At 47.8% G+C, this 18,925-nt stretch overlaps 1 protein-coding gene across 1 annotated transcript in view; it reads left to right on the forward strand.

Moving 5' to 3' along the window:
- Positions 1 to 18,925, forward strand: part of SLC4A5 (solute carrier family 4 member 5) — a 222,869-nt gene that overhangs the window by 76,683 nt on the left and 127,261 nt on the right. The window contains exons 3-6 of the mRNA XM_038746335.1: positions 3,425 to 3,585; positions 10,467 to 10,622; positions 14,178 to 14,273; positions 16,360 to 16,415. Coding sequence (XP_038602263.1) covers positions 3,425 to 3,585; positions 10,467 to 10,622; positions 14,178 to 14,273; positions 16,360 to 16,415 — 469 coding nt within the window. The remainder of the gene's footprint in view (positions 1 to 3,424; positions 3,586 to 10,466; positions 10,623 to 14,177; positions 14,274 to 16,359; positions 16,416 to 18,925) is intronic.

Raw genomic sequence — 18,925 nt, forward strand, 5'->3', positions numbered from 1 at the left:
ACTGAGCCACGCTGATTCTCACTCATGTCCACATCTGTCACTGATTTATTTCTTTTAACGCTTGTCTTCCCCCCTAGACTGTAAGCCCATCGTGGGCAGGGAATATGTCTGTTATATCGCTCTACTGGACTCTCCCGAGTGCCTAGTACTGTGAGCCCACTGTTGGGTAGGGACTGTCTCTATATGTTGCCAACTTGTACTTCCCAAGCGCTTAGTACAGTGCTCTGCACACAGTAAGCGCTCAATAAATACGATTGAAGGAACGAATGAATGAATGCTATGAACACGGTAAGCTCTCAATAAATCCGATGGACTGGCTCTCCAGAGCGCTTAATATAGTGCTCTGCACCCAGTGAACGCTCAATAAATCTGACTGGCTCTCCAGAGCGCTTAGTACAGTGCTCTGCACACAATGAGTGCTCGATAAATGTGATTAAATAACTCTCCCGAGTGCTATGCGCACAGTAAGCACTCAATAATGCAAGCTACTGACTCTACAGGGCACTTAGTCCAGTGCTCTGCACACGGTGAGCGCTCAATAAATACGACCGACCGACTCGCCTGAGCACTTAGTCCAGTGCTCTGCACATGGTAAACGCTCAATAAATATGACTGACTCTCCCGAATGCCTAGTCCAGTGCTCTGCGTCCAGTAAGCGCTCAATAAATATGACTGACTGATTCTTCCGAGCGCTTAGTCCAGTGCTGTGCATAGTCAGCCCTCAATAAATATGACCGACTAACTCTCCCGAGTGCTTAGTTCAGTGCTCTGCACACAGTAAGCGCTCAATAAATATGACTGACTCATTTATTTATTTCTTAAGTGCTTAGCATTCGCAGATCACTGTACTAAGCGCTTGGAAAGTACAATTCCTCAATTGAGAAGCAGCGTGGCGTAACGGAAAGAACCCGGGCTCGAGAGTCAGAGGTAGTGGGTTCTAATCCCAGCTCCGCCACTGACCAGCTGTGTGACTCTGGGCAAGTCACTTGACTTCTCTGGGCCTCAGTGACCTCATCTGGAAAATGGGGATGAAGACTGTGAGCCCCATGGGGGACAACCTGATGACCTTGTATCTCCCCCAGCGCTTAGAAGCTGCGTGGCTCAGTGGGAAGAGCCCGGGCTTTGGAGTCAGAGGTCATGGGTTCAAATCCCGGTTCTGCCACTTAATTAATGAATTAATAATGGCATTTGTTAAGTGCTTACTATGTGCAAAGCACTGTTCTAAGCACTTAGCTGGGTGACGTTGGGTAAGTCACTACTTCTCTGGGCCTCAATTCCCTGGTCTGTATAATGGGGATGAAGGCTGTGAGCCCCTCAGGGGACAACATAATCACCTTGTATCCCCCCAGCACTTAGAACAGTGCTTTGCACACAGTAAGCGCTTAACAAATACCACCATTATTATTATTATTATGGGTTCAAATCCCGGCTCTGCCACCTGCCAGCTGGGTGACACTGGGCAAGTCACTTATCTTCTCTGGGCCTCAGTTCTCTCATCTGGAAAATGGGGATGAAGACTGGGAGCCCCCCGTGGGACAACCTGATCACCTTGTAACCTCCTCTGCGCTTAGAACAGTGCTTTGCACACAGTAAGCACTTAACAAATACCATTATTATTATTATTATTATCATTATTATTATTATTATAGGTTCAAATCCCGGCTCCACCACCTGTCAGCTGGGTGATGCTGGGCAAGTCACTTAACTTCTCTGGGCCTCAGTTCCCTCATCTGTAAATTGGGGATTAAGACTGGGAGCCCCACGTGGGACAACCTGATCACCTTGTATCAACCCCAGCACTTAGAACAGTGCTTGGCACATAATAAGCGCTTAACAAATACCAACATTATTATTATTATGGGTTCAAATCCCGGCTCTGCCACCTGTCAGATGGGGATTAATGGGGATTAAGACTGTGAGCCCCGCCGTGGGACAACCTGATCACCTTGCAACCTCCTCTGCACTTAGAACAGTGCTTTGCACAGAGTAAGCACTTAATAAATGCCATCATTATTATTATTATTATTAGAACAGTGCTCGGCACATAGTAAGTGCTTAACAAATGTCATTATCAATCAATCAATCAATCATATTTATTGAGCGCTTACTGTGTGCAGAGCACTGGACTAAGCGCTTGGGAAGTCCAAGTTGGCAACATACAGAGACAGTCCCTACCCAACAGTGGGCTCACAGTCTAGAAGGGGAAGACAGAGAACAAAACCAAACATACTAACAAAATGAAATAAATAGAATAGATATGTACAAGTAAAATAAATAGAGTAATAAATATGTACAAACATATATACATAATATATTATTATTATGAAGAGGGACAATCCCCATAGAAAGTGGCTCAGTGTAAAGAGGCCGGGCTTTGGAGTCAGAGGTCATGTGTTCAAATCCCAGCTCTGCCACATGTCAGCTGTGTGACTTTGGGCAAGTCACTTCACTTCTCTGGGCCTCAGTTCCCTCATCTGGAAAATGGGGATGAAGACTGTGAACCCCCCGTGGATCAGGTTGTAACCTCCCCAGAGCTTAGAACATAGTAAGCGCTTAAGAAATGCCATTATTATTATTATTAACAAATGTCATTATTATAAGAGAAGCAGCGTGGCTCAGTGGAAAGAGCCCGGGCTTTGGAGTCAGAGGTCGTGGGTTCGAATCCCAGCTCTGCTACATGTCTGCTGTGTGACCTTAGGCAAGTCACTTAACTTCTCAGAGCCTCAGTTCCCTCATCTGTAAAATGGGGATGATGACTGTGAGCCCCGCGTGGGACAACCTGATCACTTTGTATCCCCCCCCAGCGCTTAGAACAGTGCTTTGCACATAGTAAGCGCTTAATAAGTGCCATTATTATTATTATTAACAAATGCCATTATTATAAGAGAAGCAGCGTGGCTCAGTAGAAAGAGCACGGGCTTTGGAGTCAGAGGTCGTGGGTTTGAATCCCGCCTCCACCACATGTCTGCTGTGTGACCTTGGGCAATTCACTTAACTTCTCAGGGCCTCAGAACCCTCATCTGTAAAATGGGGATGATGACTGCGAGCCCCACGTGGGCCAACCTGATCACTTTGTAACCCCCCCAGCGCTTAGAACAGTGCTTTGCACATAGTAAGCGCTTAACAAATGCCACTATTATTATTATTATTATAAGGAGGAGGGGCAATACCTGCCCCCGCCGGCCTTTCTCTAGATGTTGCCAACTTGTACTTCCCAAGCGCTTAGTCCAGTGCTCTGCACACAGTAAGCGCTCAATAAATTGATTGATTGATTGATTGATTGATTTCCAAGTATTCAGCTGGGCACATAGCAGGCGGTCAGCCCATCCACCGGATTGATTGATTAGGTGATGAGGCTCAGCTGGGAATAGGTGGGCACCCTGAGCTCGCCCCTCCAGATTAAAAACATCTCTGGTCATCGCAGGTGGGTGAAATTCGAAGAGAAGGTGGAAGAAGGAGGAGAGCGTTGGAGCAAGCCCCATGTCTCCAGCCTGTCTCTGCACAGCCTCTTCGAGCTGCGAGCCTGTCTCCAAACGGGAACCGTGTTACTCGACCTAAATGGCTATTCCTTACCTCAGATCATAGGTACACCACCCCAAGCGCTCTCTGGGGAGGGGGTCTTCTTGGGATTGGGGGGCTCCCCCGCTCTAGCCGGTGTCCCTGGTGCTCCCCTTCCTTCGTGAGTTTTTTTCCCGAGGTCCGGCCTTCTGGAGGCCTCTAGTTTCACCTCCTCCCACCTGGCAGTTAATTCAGTGGAAAGAGGGCAGGGGTGGCGGGAATCAGAAGAGAGTTTCTTGGAGAGGTCACTGGGATAAGAGGGGAATTCCCCGGAGAGTTCGCTGGAACCGGGTGAGAATTCCCTGGAGGGTTCACTGGAACCAGAAGGGAATTCACTGGAGAGGTTCACTGGATCAGAGGGGAACTCCCTGGAGAGTTCGCTGGAACCAGAGGGGAATTTCCCGGAGAGTTCGCTGGAATCAGAGGAGATTTACCCTGGAGAGTTCACTGGAACCAGAGGAGATTTCCCTGGAGAGTTCACTGGAACCAGAGGAGAGTTCACTGGAACCAGAGGAGATTTCCCTGGAGAGTTCACTGGAACCAGAGGAGATTTCCCCGGAGAGTTCACTGGAACCAGAGGAGATTTCCCCGGAGAGTTCACTGGAACCAGAGGAGATTTCCCCGGAGAGTTCACTGGAACCAGAGGAGATTTCCCCGGAGAGTTCACTGGAACCGGAGGAGATTTCCCCGGAGAGTTCACTGGAACCAGAGGAGATTTCCCCGGAGAGTTCACTGGAACCGGAGGAGGATTTCCCTGGAGAGTTCAGTGGAACCAGAGGAGAATTTCCCGGAGAGTTCAGTGGAACCAGAGGAGAATTTCCCGGAGAGTTCACTGGAATCGGAGGAGGATTTCCCGGAGAGTTCACTGGAACCAGAGGAGAATTTCCTGGAGAGTTCAGTGGAACCAGAGTGGAATTCCTTGGAAAGTTCATGGAACCAGAGTGGAATTCCCTGGAGAGTTCACTGGACCCAGAGCGGAATTTCCTGGAGAGTTCACTGTGTCAGAGGGTAATTCCCTGGAAAGTTCAATGGGTTCAGAGAATTCATTGGTATGAGGGATGAATATGTTGGTAGGAGGAGGAGAAGATAATTTTTTTTTTGAGTTGGGTTTTTTTGTTGTTTTTTGGTTTTGTTTTTTATGGTATTTGTTAAGCGCTTACTATGTGCCGGGCATTGCCGGGCTTGGGAGTCATTCATTCATTCATTCATATTTATTGAGCGCTTACTGTCTGCAGAGCACTGGACTAAGCACTTGGGAAGTACAAGTTGGCAACATAGAGAGACGGTCCCTACCCAACAATGGGCTCACAGCCTAGAAGGGGGAGACAGACAACAAAACATGTGGACAGGTGTCATCAGAATAAATAGAAGTGAAGCTAGATGCACATCATTAACAAAATAAATAGAATAGTAAATATGTACAAGTAAAATAAATAGAGTAATAAATCCGTACAAACATATATAAAGGTGCTGTAGAGAGGGGAAGGAGGTGGGGCGGGGGGATGGGGAGGGGAAGAGGAAAAAGGGGGCTCAGTGTGGAAAGGCCTCCTGGAGGAGGTGAGCGCTCAGTAGGAAGAGAGAGAGCTTGGCGGATGTGCGGCGGGAGGGTATTCCAGGCCAGGGGGAGGATGCAGGCCGGGGGTCGACGGCAGGAAGGGTGAGAACGAGGCCCAGTGAGGAGGTGAGCGGCAGCAAGGGAGCGGAGGGTGCGGGCTGGGCCAGAGAAGGACAGAAGGGAGGAGAGGTAGGAGGAGGAGAGGGGATGGATGGACAGCCTTGAAGCCGAGTGTGAGGAGTTTTTGCTTGATGCATAGGTTGACTGGTAGCCACTGGAGATTTTTGAAGAGGGGAGTAACATGCCCAGAGCATTTCTGCACAAAGATGATCCGGGCAGCAGCGTGAAGTATAGACTGAAGTGGGGAGAGACAGGAGGATGGGAGATCGGAGAGGAGGCCGATGCAGTCATCCAGTCGGGATAGGATGAGACATTGAACCAGCAGAGTAGTGGTTTGGATGGAGAGGAAAGGGCGGATCTTGGCAAACTCATCAGGTTGGACACAGTCTCTGCCTCACATGGGGTGCTCAGTTTTAATAATAATAATAATGGCATTTATTAAGCGCTTACTATGTGCAAAGCACTGTTCTAAGCGCTGGGGATGTTACAAGGTGATCAGGTTATCCCACGTGGGGCTCACAGTCTCAATCCCCATTTTCCAGATGAGGTAACTGAGGCCCAGAGAAGTGAAGTGACTTGCCCAAAGTCACACAGCTGACAATTGGCAGAGCCGGGGTTTGAACCCATGACCTCTGACTCCAAAGCCCGGGCTCTTCTCCACTGAGCCACGCTGCTTCTCTAATCCCCATTTTAATCTTTTAATCCCCATTTTCCAAGTGAAGGAACTGTGGCCCAGAGAAGTGAAGTGACTTGCCCAAGGTCACACAGCAGCCAAGTGGAGGAGCCGGGATTAGAACCCAGGACCTTCTGACTTCTAAGCCCAGGCTCCATCCACTACTCCACCCAGCTTCTGTGCCACTGGGAACGGACACCCCTGGTCCTGGGCCATCCCTTCACAGGCAGTCAGCAGGACCTGTGACCTTTGTCCTGGGGGTACAGAGACCCCGGTTCGAATTTCACCTCTGCTCCTTGCCTGCTGTGTTACCTTGGGTAGGTAACTTCACTTCTGGGCTTCTGTTTCCTTATCTGTTAAATGGGGATTTAAGTCCTGTTCTCCCTCCCGGTCCTCTCATTCACTCATTCATTCAATCATATTTATTGAGCGCTTACTGTGTGCAGAGCACTGTACTAAGCGCTTGGGAAGTACAAGCTGGCAACATATAAAGATGGTCCCTACCCAACAACGGACTCACAGTCTAGAAGGGGGAGAAAGAAAACAAAACATGTGGACAGGTGTCAAGTCGTCAGAGCAAATAGATTTAAAGCTAAATGCACATCATTAACAAAATAAATAGAATAGTAAATATGTACAAGTAAAATAAATAGAGTAATAAATCTGTACAGGCATATTTACAGGTGCTGTGGGGAGGGGAAGGAGGGAGGGTGGGGAGGGGAGGAGGAGAGGGAAAAGGGGGCTTAATCTGTCAGACTGTTTGCCCCGTTAGGGACAGAGACTGACCTGATGATCTTGTATCTACCCCAGTGCTAATCTAGTGCTTAGCACAGAGTAAGTACTTAACAAATACCACTATGATTAACCAACCTTCTCCCCGGGCTTCCGTTTCGTCTGTCTCGCCGCCATCCTCTCTCCCACGTCCCGCCTCTGGCCTGGAATGCCCTCCCCACTTCATATTCGACTGACAATGTTCATATTAGACTGACAATGACTCTCCCCCGCTTCAAAGCCTTATCGAAGTCCCACCTCCTCCAAGAGGCCTTCCCTGACTAAGCCCTCCTTTCCACTTCTCCCACTCTCCTCCATGATCCCCTGACTTGCTCCTTTAAGTCACCCCCGCGAGCCCCACGGCACTTACATCCATATCTGTAATTTTATTTATTTCTATTAATGTCTGTCTTCTCCTCTAGCCTGTCAGCTCGTTATGGGCAGGGAATGTGTCCGTTATTGTTCTATTGTACTCTTCCAAGCGCTTAATACAGTCCCTCTGCCCATCCGCCAAGCTAGCTCTCTTCCTCCCTTCAAGGCCCTGCTGAGAGCTCACCTCCTCCAGGAGGCCTTCCCAGACTGAGCCCCTTCCTTCCTCTTCCCCTCCTCCCCCCTCCATCCCTCCCATCTTACCTCCTTCCCTTCCCCACAGCACCTGTATATATGTATATATGTTTGTACATATTTATTACTCTATTTATTTTACTTGTACATATCTATTCTATTTATTTTATTTTGTTAGTATGTTTGGTTTTGTTCTCCGTCTCCCCCTTTTAGACTGTGAGCCCACTGTTGGGTAGGGACTGTCTCTATATTTTGCCAACTTGTACTTCCCAAGCGCTTAGTACAGTGCTCTGCACATAGTAAGCGCTCAATAAATACGATTAATGATGATGATGATGCTTTGCACATAGTAAGTGCTCAATAAATACGATTGATCTGTAATTTTATTTATTTCTATTAATGTCTGTCTCCTCCTCTAGCCTGTCAGCTCTTTATGGGCAGGGAATGTGTCCGTTATTGTTCTATTGTACTCTTCCAAGCGCTTAATACAGTGCTTTGCACACAGTAAGTGCTCAATAAATACGATTGACTATTACTGTGTGACCTGGGGGGAGACACTTAACTTCTCTGAGTCTCAGTTTCCAGTCCAGACAGAAGCAGAGTCATCACTGGTCCTGGGGCCTGCCCGGGGGCGGTGAACCAGTGAGCTGGGCTCACTGGTTAATTAATTAGTTAATTAATTGATTGATTAGTTGATACTAATTAATTAGTTAATTGATCAAATGGTTGATTAATTAGATAACTAATTGACACTGTCACAGTCAGGTAATCATTGGTACTTATTGAGCACTTACCGTGTGCAAAGCACTGTACTAAGCACTCGGGAGAGTACAACCCAACAGAATTAGCAGACGCTTTCCCTGCCCGCAACAAGCTTCCATCTAGAGGAAGCCCTGCCACTTGTCTGCTGTGTGACCTTGGGCGAGTCCCGTCACTTCTCTGGGCCTCAGTTCCCTCATCCGTCAAATGGGGATTTTAGACTGTGAGCCCACTGTTGGGTAGGGACCGTCTCTTTATGTTGCCAACTTGTACTTCCCAAGCGCTCAGTCCAGTGCTCTGCACACAGTAAGCGCTCAATAAAATTGGTGAAGATGATGGGGATGGAGACTGGGAGCCCCACATGGGGCAGGGACCGTGTCCAACCCGATTTGCTTGGAACCACCGCGGCGCTTAGGCACCCGGTAAGCGCTTAACAAATAGCCCAGTTATTATTAGAAGGCAATGAAATCCAGACAAGGACAGCTCTCCCGGCTCCGGAAGAGGGAAAGCCGCGATGCCAACCGTGCCCACGCTCCTAACTTCCCCTCGCGTGACCAAAGGTGTTGAACCGTGATTCTTGCGAGGTGCCAGCCTGGAATGCCGCTGGTGAGCCCGGGGCCGGGCTTACCCACCGTTTCTGCCGGGAAAAATGATCCGTCCACCCATCTTGGCCAAGACTCCTCCCGGCAGTGCCCACTGAGCATCGCACTGGTCCTGTGGTTGGGCCTCGGCCTTGTCCTCTCCGTGCCCGGCCTAGAGCGATGCCAATGTCCGCGTGAGTTTTTTGCCTCCAACGGGATGCCATGAATCGGTTCTTCTGCTCTCCGGCTCCTCAAGCCAGTTGGTCCAGGCTCCCGGCCCCGCAGTCACATCAAGTTCCACTTTAGGGAATTGGAGCGAGCCCTGAGGCCTACTTGCAAATACGAGAGGTCGCCTCCCTGCAACAGAGGCCCAGTGTCCACCCCATCCCTGGCAAGAATTAGTTGGCAGAATAATAATAATAATAATAACGGCATTTATTAAGCACTTACTATGTGCAAAGCACTGTTCTAAGCTCTGAGGAGGTTACAAGGTGATCAGGTTGTCCCACACAGGGCTCACTGTCTTCATCCCCATTTTCCAGATGAGGTAACGGAGGCCCGGAGAAGCGAAGTGACTTGCCCGAAGTCACACGGCTTGATGCCGAACAGTGCCCCCGTCTAGACTGTGAGCCCGTTGTTGGGTAGGGACCGTCTCTAGAAGCAGCGTGGCTCAGTGGAAGGAGCCCGGGCTTTGGAGGCAGAGGTCATGGGTTCAAATGCCGGCTCCGCCAATTGTCAGCTGTGTGACTTTGGGCAAGTCACTTCACTTCTCTGGGCCTCAGTTACCTCATCTGTAAAACGATGATGATGGCATTTGTTAAGCACTTACTATGTGCAAAGCACTGTTCTAAGCGCTGGGGGGGGGTTACAAGGTGATCAAGTTGTCCCCCAGGGGGCTCACAGTTTTAATCCCCATTTCACAGATGAGGTAACTGAGGCACAGAGAAGTGAAGTGACTTGCCCAAAGTAACACAGCTGACAGTTGGCAGAGCTGGGATTTGAACCCATGATCTCTGACTCCAAAGCCCGGGATCTTGCCACTAAGCCAAGCTGCTTCTCCGAGATTAAGAGTGTGAGGCCCCGCCGTGGGACAACCTTATCACCTTGTAACCTCCCCAGCGCTTAGAGCAGTGCTTTGCACATAGTAAGCGCTTAATAAATGCCATTATTATTATTATATGTTGCCAACTTGTACTTCTCAAGCGCTTAGTACAGTGCTCTGCACACAGCTCAATAAATACGATTGAATGAATGAAGTGCCAACCGGGGGAGGCTAATGCTCTGAGCACTGTTCATCGTGTCGAGGCATCGATCAACTCCCCATCCCGTCCCCAGTGTGAACTGGTGGGCAGAGCGACGCCAATCAGTGCCAGCGGAACAGTGTCAACTGGAAAAGGCCAATGCCTAAAGCATCGCTCACCACGTCGGTGGACCGATTGACTCTCCACCTCCTCCCCGGTGAGAACCAGTCGGCGGGATGATGCCAACCGGTGCCAGCGGAACAACGCCAGCCAACTTCAGCTTAATAATGCCAACTGGGGGAGGCCGATGCCCCGGGCCCCGCTCACCACATCGACCGACTGATTGACTCTCCACTCCATTCCCCATGAGACGCGTGAGCAGAAGGATGCCAGCCTGTGCCAGTGGAACAGTGTCAACTGGGAAAGGAGGCCAGCTCATCGCGTCGATGTATCGATCGACGGCTCCGCCTGGGTGGCAGAGGTGGCGAGGGGCCTATGTCGGGGAGGGGAATCAGGCTCAGGCTGGTGATGCCCGCCTGATCAGGCCTCCCGAGGGGTCTGGAGTAAAGAGGGGGGGGTAGCCCTGGCTGGCTCCACGTCTTAGAGGGTCCCGGGGGGGTGGTCTGCCGTGTCCCCCTCCTCAGATGATGTCATCGAGAAGCAGATTGAGGACGGGCTCCTCAAGCCAGACCTGAGGGACAAGGTCAGCTACGTCCTCCTGAGGAAACACCGCCACCAGACCAAGAAGCCCATCCACCGCTCCTTAGTGGACATCGGCAAGTCCGTGTCGTCCGGCACCAGTAAGGGCGGAGGAAGAACTGCCCGGGGAGGGGATGGGGGGATGGTGGGGAGAAGGGTGCGTCTGGGGGTCTGTGGGAGGATGGGTGGGTGGATGGTTGATTGGTTGGGATGGATCGGTGGATTGGTAAATGGGTGGACGGATGGATGGGAAGGTGGTGGATGAGAGGATGGGTTGGTGGATGGATGATTGGATGGGATGGATCGATGGATTGGTAAATGGATGGATTGGGTGGGTGGATGGATGATTGGATGGGATGGATCGATGGATTGATAAATGGATGGATTGGGTGGATGGATGGGAAGGTGGTGGATGAGAGGATGGGTTGGTGGATGGATGATTGGATGGGATGGATCGATGGATTGGTAAATGGATGGATTGGGTGGGTGGATGGATGATTGGATGGGATGGATCGATGGATTGATAAATGGATGGATTGGGTGGATGGATGGGAAGGTGGTGGATGAGAGGATGGGTTGGTGGATGGATGATTGGATGGGATGGATCGATGGATTGGTAAGTGGATGGATGGGTGGTGGATGAGAGGGTGGGTTGGTGGATGGGTGATTGGATGGGATGGATCGATGGATTGGTAAATGGGTGGATGGATGGGTGATGGGTTGATGGATGGGTGGAGGGATGGATGGGAAGGTGATGGATGAGAGGATGGGATGGTGAATGGATGATTGGATGGGATGGATCGGTGGATTGGTAAATGGGTGGATAGATGGGTGATGGGTGGGTGGATGGATGGGAAGGTGGATGGATGATTGGATGGGATGGATTGGTGGATTCTAGACTGTGAGCCCACTGTTGGGTAGGGACCGTCTCTATATGTTGCCAACTTGGACTTCCCAAGCGCTTAGTACAGTGCTCTGCACACAGTAAGTACTCAATAAATACAATTGAATGAATGAATGAATGAATGGATTGGTAAATGGATGGATAGGTGGGTGATGGATGGGTGGATGGATGGGAAGGTGGTGGATGAGAGGATGGGTTGATGGATGGATGATTGGATGGGATGGATTGGTGGATTGGTAAATGGATGGATAGATGGGGGATGGGTGGGTGGATGGATGGAAAGGTGGTGGATGAGAGGATGGGTTAGTGGATGGATGATTAGATGGGACGGATCGATGGATTGGTAAATGGATGGATGGATGGGTGATGGCTAGGTGGATTGATGGTTGGATGGGTAGGGGGATGGTTGGGTGGATAGATGGATGGATGGGAGGATGGGTAGGTGGGTGGATGGATGGATGGGAAGGTGGGTGAGCAGATGGATGGGTCTCAGTTCCCTCATCTGTTGAATGGGGATGAAGACTGTGAGCCCCCCCATGGGACAACCTGATCACCTTGTAACCTCTCCAGCACTTAGAACAGTGCTTTGCTCATAGTAAGCACTTAATAAACACCATTATTATTATTATTATTATCATTATTATTATTATTATTATGAATGGGAGGATGGATTGGTGGATGGATGGTAGACACTGGCTGGCATCAATCAATCAATCAATCGTATTGAGCGCTTACTGTGTGCAGAGCACTGTACTAAGCGCTTGGGAAGTGCAAGTTATCATTCCACCAACTGGTTCTTGCCGGGGACTGGACTGGACAGAGGGCCTCTGTTGCAGGGAGGTGGCCTCTCTTCTTTGCAAGTAGACCCCACTGAAGAGTCTGGCCCAGCTCGGGGGAGAGTTTGGATGGATGGATGGGGTATGGGTAGGGGAATGAATGGATGGATAATAATAATAATAATGGCATTTATTATTAAGCGCTTACTATGTGCAAAGCACTGTTCTAAGCGCTGGGGAGGTTACAAGGTGATCGGGTTGTCTCACGTGGAGCTCGCAGTCTTAATCCCCATTTTCCAGATGAGGTCACTGAGGCACAGAGAAGTTGAGTGACTTAATAATAATAATGATGGTATTTAAGCGCTTACTATGTGCAAAGCACTGTTCTAAGCGCTGGGGAGGTTACAAGGTGATCAGGTTGTCCCACCTGGGGCTCGCAGTCTTAATCCCCATTTTCCAGATGAGGTCACTGAGGCAAAGAGGAGTTGAGTGACTTAATAGTAATAATAATAATGGTATTTGTTAAGCGCTTACTATGTGCAAAGCACTGTTCTAAGCACTGCGGAGGTTACAAGGTGATCAGGTTGTCCCACGGGGGGCTGGCAGTCTTAATCCCCATTTTCCAGCTGAGGTCACTGAGGCACAGAGAAGTTGAGTGACTTAATAATAATAATAATAATAATGGTATTAAGCGCTTACTATGTGCAAAGCACTGTTCTAAGTGCTGGGGAGGTTACAAGGTGATCAGGTTGTCTCACGTGGGGCTCGCAGTCTTAATCCCCATTTTCCAGGTGAGGTAACTGAGGCACAGAGAAGTTGAGTGACTTAATAATAATGGTATTACGTGCTTACTATGTGCAAAGCACTGTTCTAAGTGCTGGGGAGGTTACAAGGTGATCAGGTTGTCTCACGTGGGGCTCGCAGTCTTAATCCCCATTTTCCAGATGAGGTCACTGAGGCACAGAGAAGTTGAGTGACTTAATAATAATAATAATAATAATATTAAGCACTTACTATGTGCAAAGCACTGTTCTAAGCGCTGGGGAGGTTACAAGGTGATCAGGTTGTCTCACGTGGGGCTCGCAGTCTTAATCCCCATTTTCCAGGTGAGGTAACTGAGGCACAGAGAAGTTGAGTGACTTAATAATAATAATAATAATAATGGTATTTGTTAAGCGCTTACTATGTGCAAAGCACTGTTCTAAGCGCTGGGGAGGTTACAAGGTGATCAGGTTGTCCCACGGGGGGCTCGCAGTCTTAATCCCCATTTTCCAGGTGAGGTAACTGAGGCACAGAGAAGTTGAGTGACTTAATAATAATAATAATAATGGTATTTGTTAAGCGCTTACTATGTGCAAAGCACTGTTCTAAGCACTGGGGAGGTTACAAGGTGATCAGGTTGTCCCACGGGGGGCTCGCAGTCTTAATCCCCACTTTCCAGCTGAGGTCACTGAGGCGCAGAGAAGTTGAGTGACTTAATAATAATAATAATGGTATTTGTTAAGCGCTTACTATGTGCAAAGCACTGTTCTAAGCGCTGGGGAGGTTACAAGGTGATCAGGTTGTCCAACGGGGGGCTCGCAGTCTTAATCCCCATTTTCCAGCTGAGGTCACTGAGGCACAGAGAAGTTGAGTGACTCGCCCAAAGTCACCCAGCTGACAAGTGGCAGGGGCGGGATTTGAACCCATGGCCACTAACTCCAAAGCCCGGGCTCTTCCCACTGAGCCACGCTGCTGGATGTGTAGGTGAATGGATGGTTGGATTCATTCATTCATTCAATAGTATTTATTGAGCGCTTACTGCGTGCAGAGCACTGGACTAAGCGCTTAGGATGGATGAGGGGATGATTGAGGGAAGGAATGAGTGAGGGAGCCCAACGAGGCCCTGAAGGGAACGAGCTTTTAAGTTGCCTGAAAGCAATCTCCAAACTTTGGGGACTAATGCCAACACCGGTTCCCTCCTTCCTACGTCTCAGACCGCAGTCCGACCCGCATCCCTCCTGCTGCAACCAATCTACGCCGTTCCACCGAGGACCTGAGGATCAGGCAGAAAGCAAACTACGGACGTCTGCGTAAGTGCGGCTTTTAGACTGTGAGCCCACTGTTGGGTAGGGACTGTCTCTATATGTGGCCAATTGGTACTTCCCAAGTGCTTAGTACAGTGCTCTGCACACAGTAAGCGCTCAATAAATACGATTGATGATGATGCGGCCGGAGAGGTTGAGGCCGTCCCTGCCAAGGGTCTCTCAGGGGGGAAGGGGTGCGGGTGGTAGGAGGGACTTGTACTTCCCAAGCGCTTAATACAGTGCTCTGCACACAGTAGGCGCTCAATAAATACGACTGAGTGAATGAAAGGGGGTGCAGATGAGGGGGGAGACAGGGAGACCAAGGTGTTCACCGGACAGGGAAAACGTGCATCATTAGAAGCAGCCTGGCCTAGTGGCTAGAGCTCGGGCCCGCGAGTCGGAAGGTCATGGGTTCTAATCCCTCCTCCGCCCCTTGTCTGCTGGGGGACCTTGGGCAAGTCACTTCTCTGGGCCTCAGTGACCCCATCTGTAAAATGGGGGTTGAGTCTGTGAGCCCCACGTGGGACGGGGACTGCGTTCAACCCGATTTGATTGAGTCACCTTGTCACTAGGCCTCGTTCTCGCCCGGCCCGCCGTCAACCCCCTGGCCTGAAATGCCCTCCCTCCTCACGCCCGCCAAACTAGCGGCGTGGCTCAGTGGAAAGAGCCCGGGCTTTGGAGTCGGAGGCCGCGGGTTCAAATCCCGGCTCCGCCACTTGCCAGCTGGGTGACTTTGGGCGAGTCACTTCTCTGGGCCTCAGTTCCCTCATCTGGAAAATGGGGGTGAAGACTGTGAGCCCCTTGTGGGACAACCTGATTACCTTGTATCTACCCCAGCGCTTAGAACAGTGCTTGGCACATAGTAAGTGCTGAACAAATACCAACATTATTATTATTATTATTATTATTATTATTCCCCTCTTCAAAGCCCTACTGAGCGCTCACCTCCTCCAGGAGGCCTTCCCAGACTGAGCCCCCCTTTTCCTCTGCTCCTCCTCCCCTCCATATCGCCCCGACTCCCTCCCTCTGCTCTACCCCCCTCCCTGCCCCACTGCACTTGTGTTTATATGTTCATATTTATTATTCTATTTATTTTATTAATGATGTGGATGTATCATTACATCATATATACAGTAAGCGCTCAATAAATAAGATTGAATGAATGAATGAATATGTCGCCAACTTGTACTTCCCAAGCGCTTAGTCCAGTGCTCTGCACACAGTAAGCGCTCAATAAATACCACTGAATGAATGAAATGAATGTCGATTTGACACCTGTCCACATGTTTTGTTTTGTTGTCTGTCTTTCCCTTCTAGACCGTGAGCCCATTGTTGGGTAGGGACTGTCTCTATACGTCGCCGACTTGTACTTCCTAAGCGCTTAGTACAGTGCTCTGCACACAGTAAGAGCTCAATCAATCAATCGTATTTATTGAGCGCTTACTGTGTGCAGAGCACTGTACTAAGCGCTTGGGAAGTCCAAGTTGGCAAAATCTAGAGACGGTCCCTATCCAACAGTGGGCTCACAGTCTAGAAGGGGGAGACCGAGAACAAAACAAAACATATTAACAAAATAAAATAAAATAAATAGAATAGATAGGTACAAGTAAAATAAATAGAGTAATAAAGAAGTGAAGTGGGCTACAGTCAGAGAAGTGACTTGTCCAAAGTCACACAGCTGACAAGTGGCAGAGCCGGGATTTGAACCCACAACCCCTGACTCCAAAGCCCGGGCTCTTCCCACTGAGCCCCGCTGCTTCGCTTGTAGATTGTAGCTACCGCAATGCTTAGTACAGTGCCTGCCACGTAGTAAGCGCTTAATAAGTGTAATGATTATTACTATTGTTAATAAGTGCAACTGACTGACTTCTTTACGTGCCTTCGGCCCCAACGGCCTCGTCGCCGGGGCTCTGAGCGTGGCGCGACCCCAGTCAATCAATCAATCATATTTATTGAGCGCTTACTGTGTGCAGAGCACTGTACTAAGCGCTTGGGAAGTCCAAGTTGGTAACATATAGAGACCCCAGAGAGCGGGAGGGCCAACGGGTCACCCCCGCCCGCCCTGAAGGTCCGTCTCCTTACTCTCTTCCAGGCCACGCGCAGAGCCGGAGCATGAACGACATTTCCGTCCTTCCCAACACGGATCAGGTAGGGTGTCCGGGCGACCGGCCGCGGGCATGGCGGGACTCCAGGCCTCAGCCGTAGAGTAGGCCCCTGCGGGCTAGAAACCCTCCCTGCCGTAGCCCACGGAAGTCAAAATCAATCAATCAATCAATCAATCGTATTTATTGAGCGCTTACTGTGTGCAGAGCACTGTACCAAGCGCTTGGGAAGTCCAAGTTGGCAACATCTAGAGACAGTCCCTACCCAACAGTGGACTGTTCACAGTCTAAAAGGGGGAGACAGAGAACAAAACCAAACATACTAACAAAATAAAATAAATGGAATAGATATGTACAAGTAAAATAGAGTAATAAATATGTACAAACATATATACATATATACAATCGTATTTATTGAGCGCTTACTGTGTGCAGAGCACACTGAGCACACAGTGCACACTGTGTACTGTGGGGATTAATAAACAATAAATTTAATAAATTTAAAATAAATAAACAATAAAACAAATAAACAAAATAAATGGAATTATGTACAAGTAAAATGAATAAATAGAGTAATCAATGTGCACAAACATCTATGCATATGTACAAGTGCTGTGGGGAGGGGAGAATAAACTAGTCTTTCTTTAGGGAAATACAAATAGTAACTTGTACTATTTGTCAGTTCATTCACTCATTCAATTAATTCATTCAGTTGTATTTATTGAGCGCTTATAGTGTGCACAGCACTGGACTAAGCTCTCGGGAAGTCCAAGTTGGCAACATCTATCAATCAGTCAATCAATCAATCGTATTTATTGAGCACCTACTGTGTGCAGAACACTTTACTAAGCGCTTGGGAAGTCCAAGTTGGCAACATCTAGAGACGGTCCCTACCCAACAGTGGGCTCACAGTCTAGAAGGGGGAGACAGAGAACAAAACCAAACATACTAACAAAATAAAATCAATAGAATAGATATGTACAAGTAAAATAAATAGAGTAATAAATATGTACAAACATATATGCATACATACAATCGTATTTATTGAGCACTTACTGTGTGCAGAGGACACTGAGCACACAGTACACACTGTGTACTGTGGGGATTAATAAACAATGAATTTAATAAATTTAAAATAAATAAATAAACAATAAAACAAATAAAATGAATAGAATAAATATGTACAAGTAAAATGAATAAATAGAGTAATCAATATGCACAAACATCTATGCATATATACAGGTGCTGTGGGGAGGGGAGAAGAAACTAGTCTTTCTTTAGGGAAATACAAATCGTAACCTGTACTATTTGTCAGTTCATTCACTCATTCAATTCATTCATTCAGTCGTATTTATTGAGCGCTTACGGTGTGCAGAGCACTGGACTAAGCTCTCGGGAAGTCCAAGTTGGCAACATCTATCAATCAGTCAATCAATCAATCGTATTTATTGAGCACTTACTGTGTGCAGAGCACTGTACTAAGCGCTTGGGAAGTACAAATTGGCAACATCTAGAGAGGGTGCCTACCCAACAGTGGGCTCACAGTCTAGAAGGGGGAGACAGACAACAGAACCAAACATACTCACAAAATAAAATCAATAGAATAGATACGTACAAGTAAAATAAATAAATAGAGTAATAAATATGTACAAACATATATACATATATACAATCGTATTTATTAAGTGCTTACTGTGTGCAGAGCACACTGAGCACACAGTACATACTGTGTACTGTGGGGATTAATAAAACAATAATTTTAATAAATTTAAAATAAATAAACAATAAAACAAAGAAAACAAAATAAATAGAATAAATATGTACAAGTAAAATGAATAAATAGAGTAATCAATATGCACAAACATCTATACATATATACAGGTGCTGTGGGGAGGGGAGAATAAACTAGTCTTTCTTTAGGGAAATACAAATCGTAACCTGTACTATTTGTCAGTTCATTCACTCATTAATTCATTCAGTCGTATTGAGCGCTTACGGTGTGCAGAGCACTGGACTAAGCGCTTGGGAAGTACAAGTTGGCAACATAAAATAAAACAAATAAACAAAACAAAATAAATAGAATAAATATGTACAAGTAAAATGAATAGAGTAATAAATATGTCCAAACATCTATACATATATACAGGTGGTGTGGGGAGGGGAGAATAAACTATTCTTTCTTTAGGGAAATACAAATGATAACCTGTACTATTTGTCAATTCATTCACTCATTCAATTAATTAATTCAGTCGTATTTATTGAGCGCTTACGGTGTGCAGAGCACTGGACTAAGCGCTTGGGAAGTACAAGTTGGCAACATAAAATAAAACAAATAAACAAAACAAAATAAATAGAATAAATATGTACAAGTAAAATGAATAGAGTAATAAATATGTCCAAACATCTATACATATATACAGGTGCTGTGGGGAGGGGAGAATAAACTATTCTTTCTTTAGGGAAATACAAATCAATCAATCAGTCAATCGTATTTATTGAGCGCTTACGGTCAATCGTAACCTGTACTGTTTGTCAGTTCATTCACTCATTCAATTA

The sequence above is a fragment of the Tachyglossus aculeatus genome, chromosome 5 (assembly GCF_015852505.1).
Source record: "Tachyglossus aculeatus isolate mTacAcu1 chromosome 5, mTacAcu1.pri, whole genome shotgun sequence".
NCBI classification, from domain to species: Eukaryota; Metazoa; Chordata; class Mammalia; order Monotremata; family Tachyglossidae; genus Tachyglossus; species Tachyglossus aculeatus.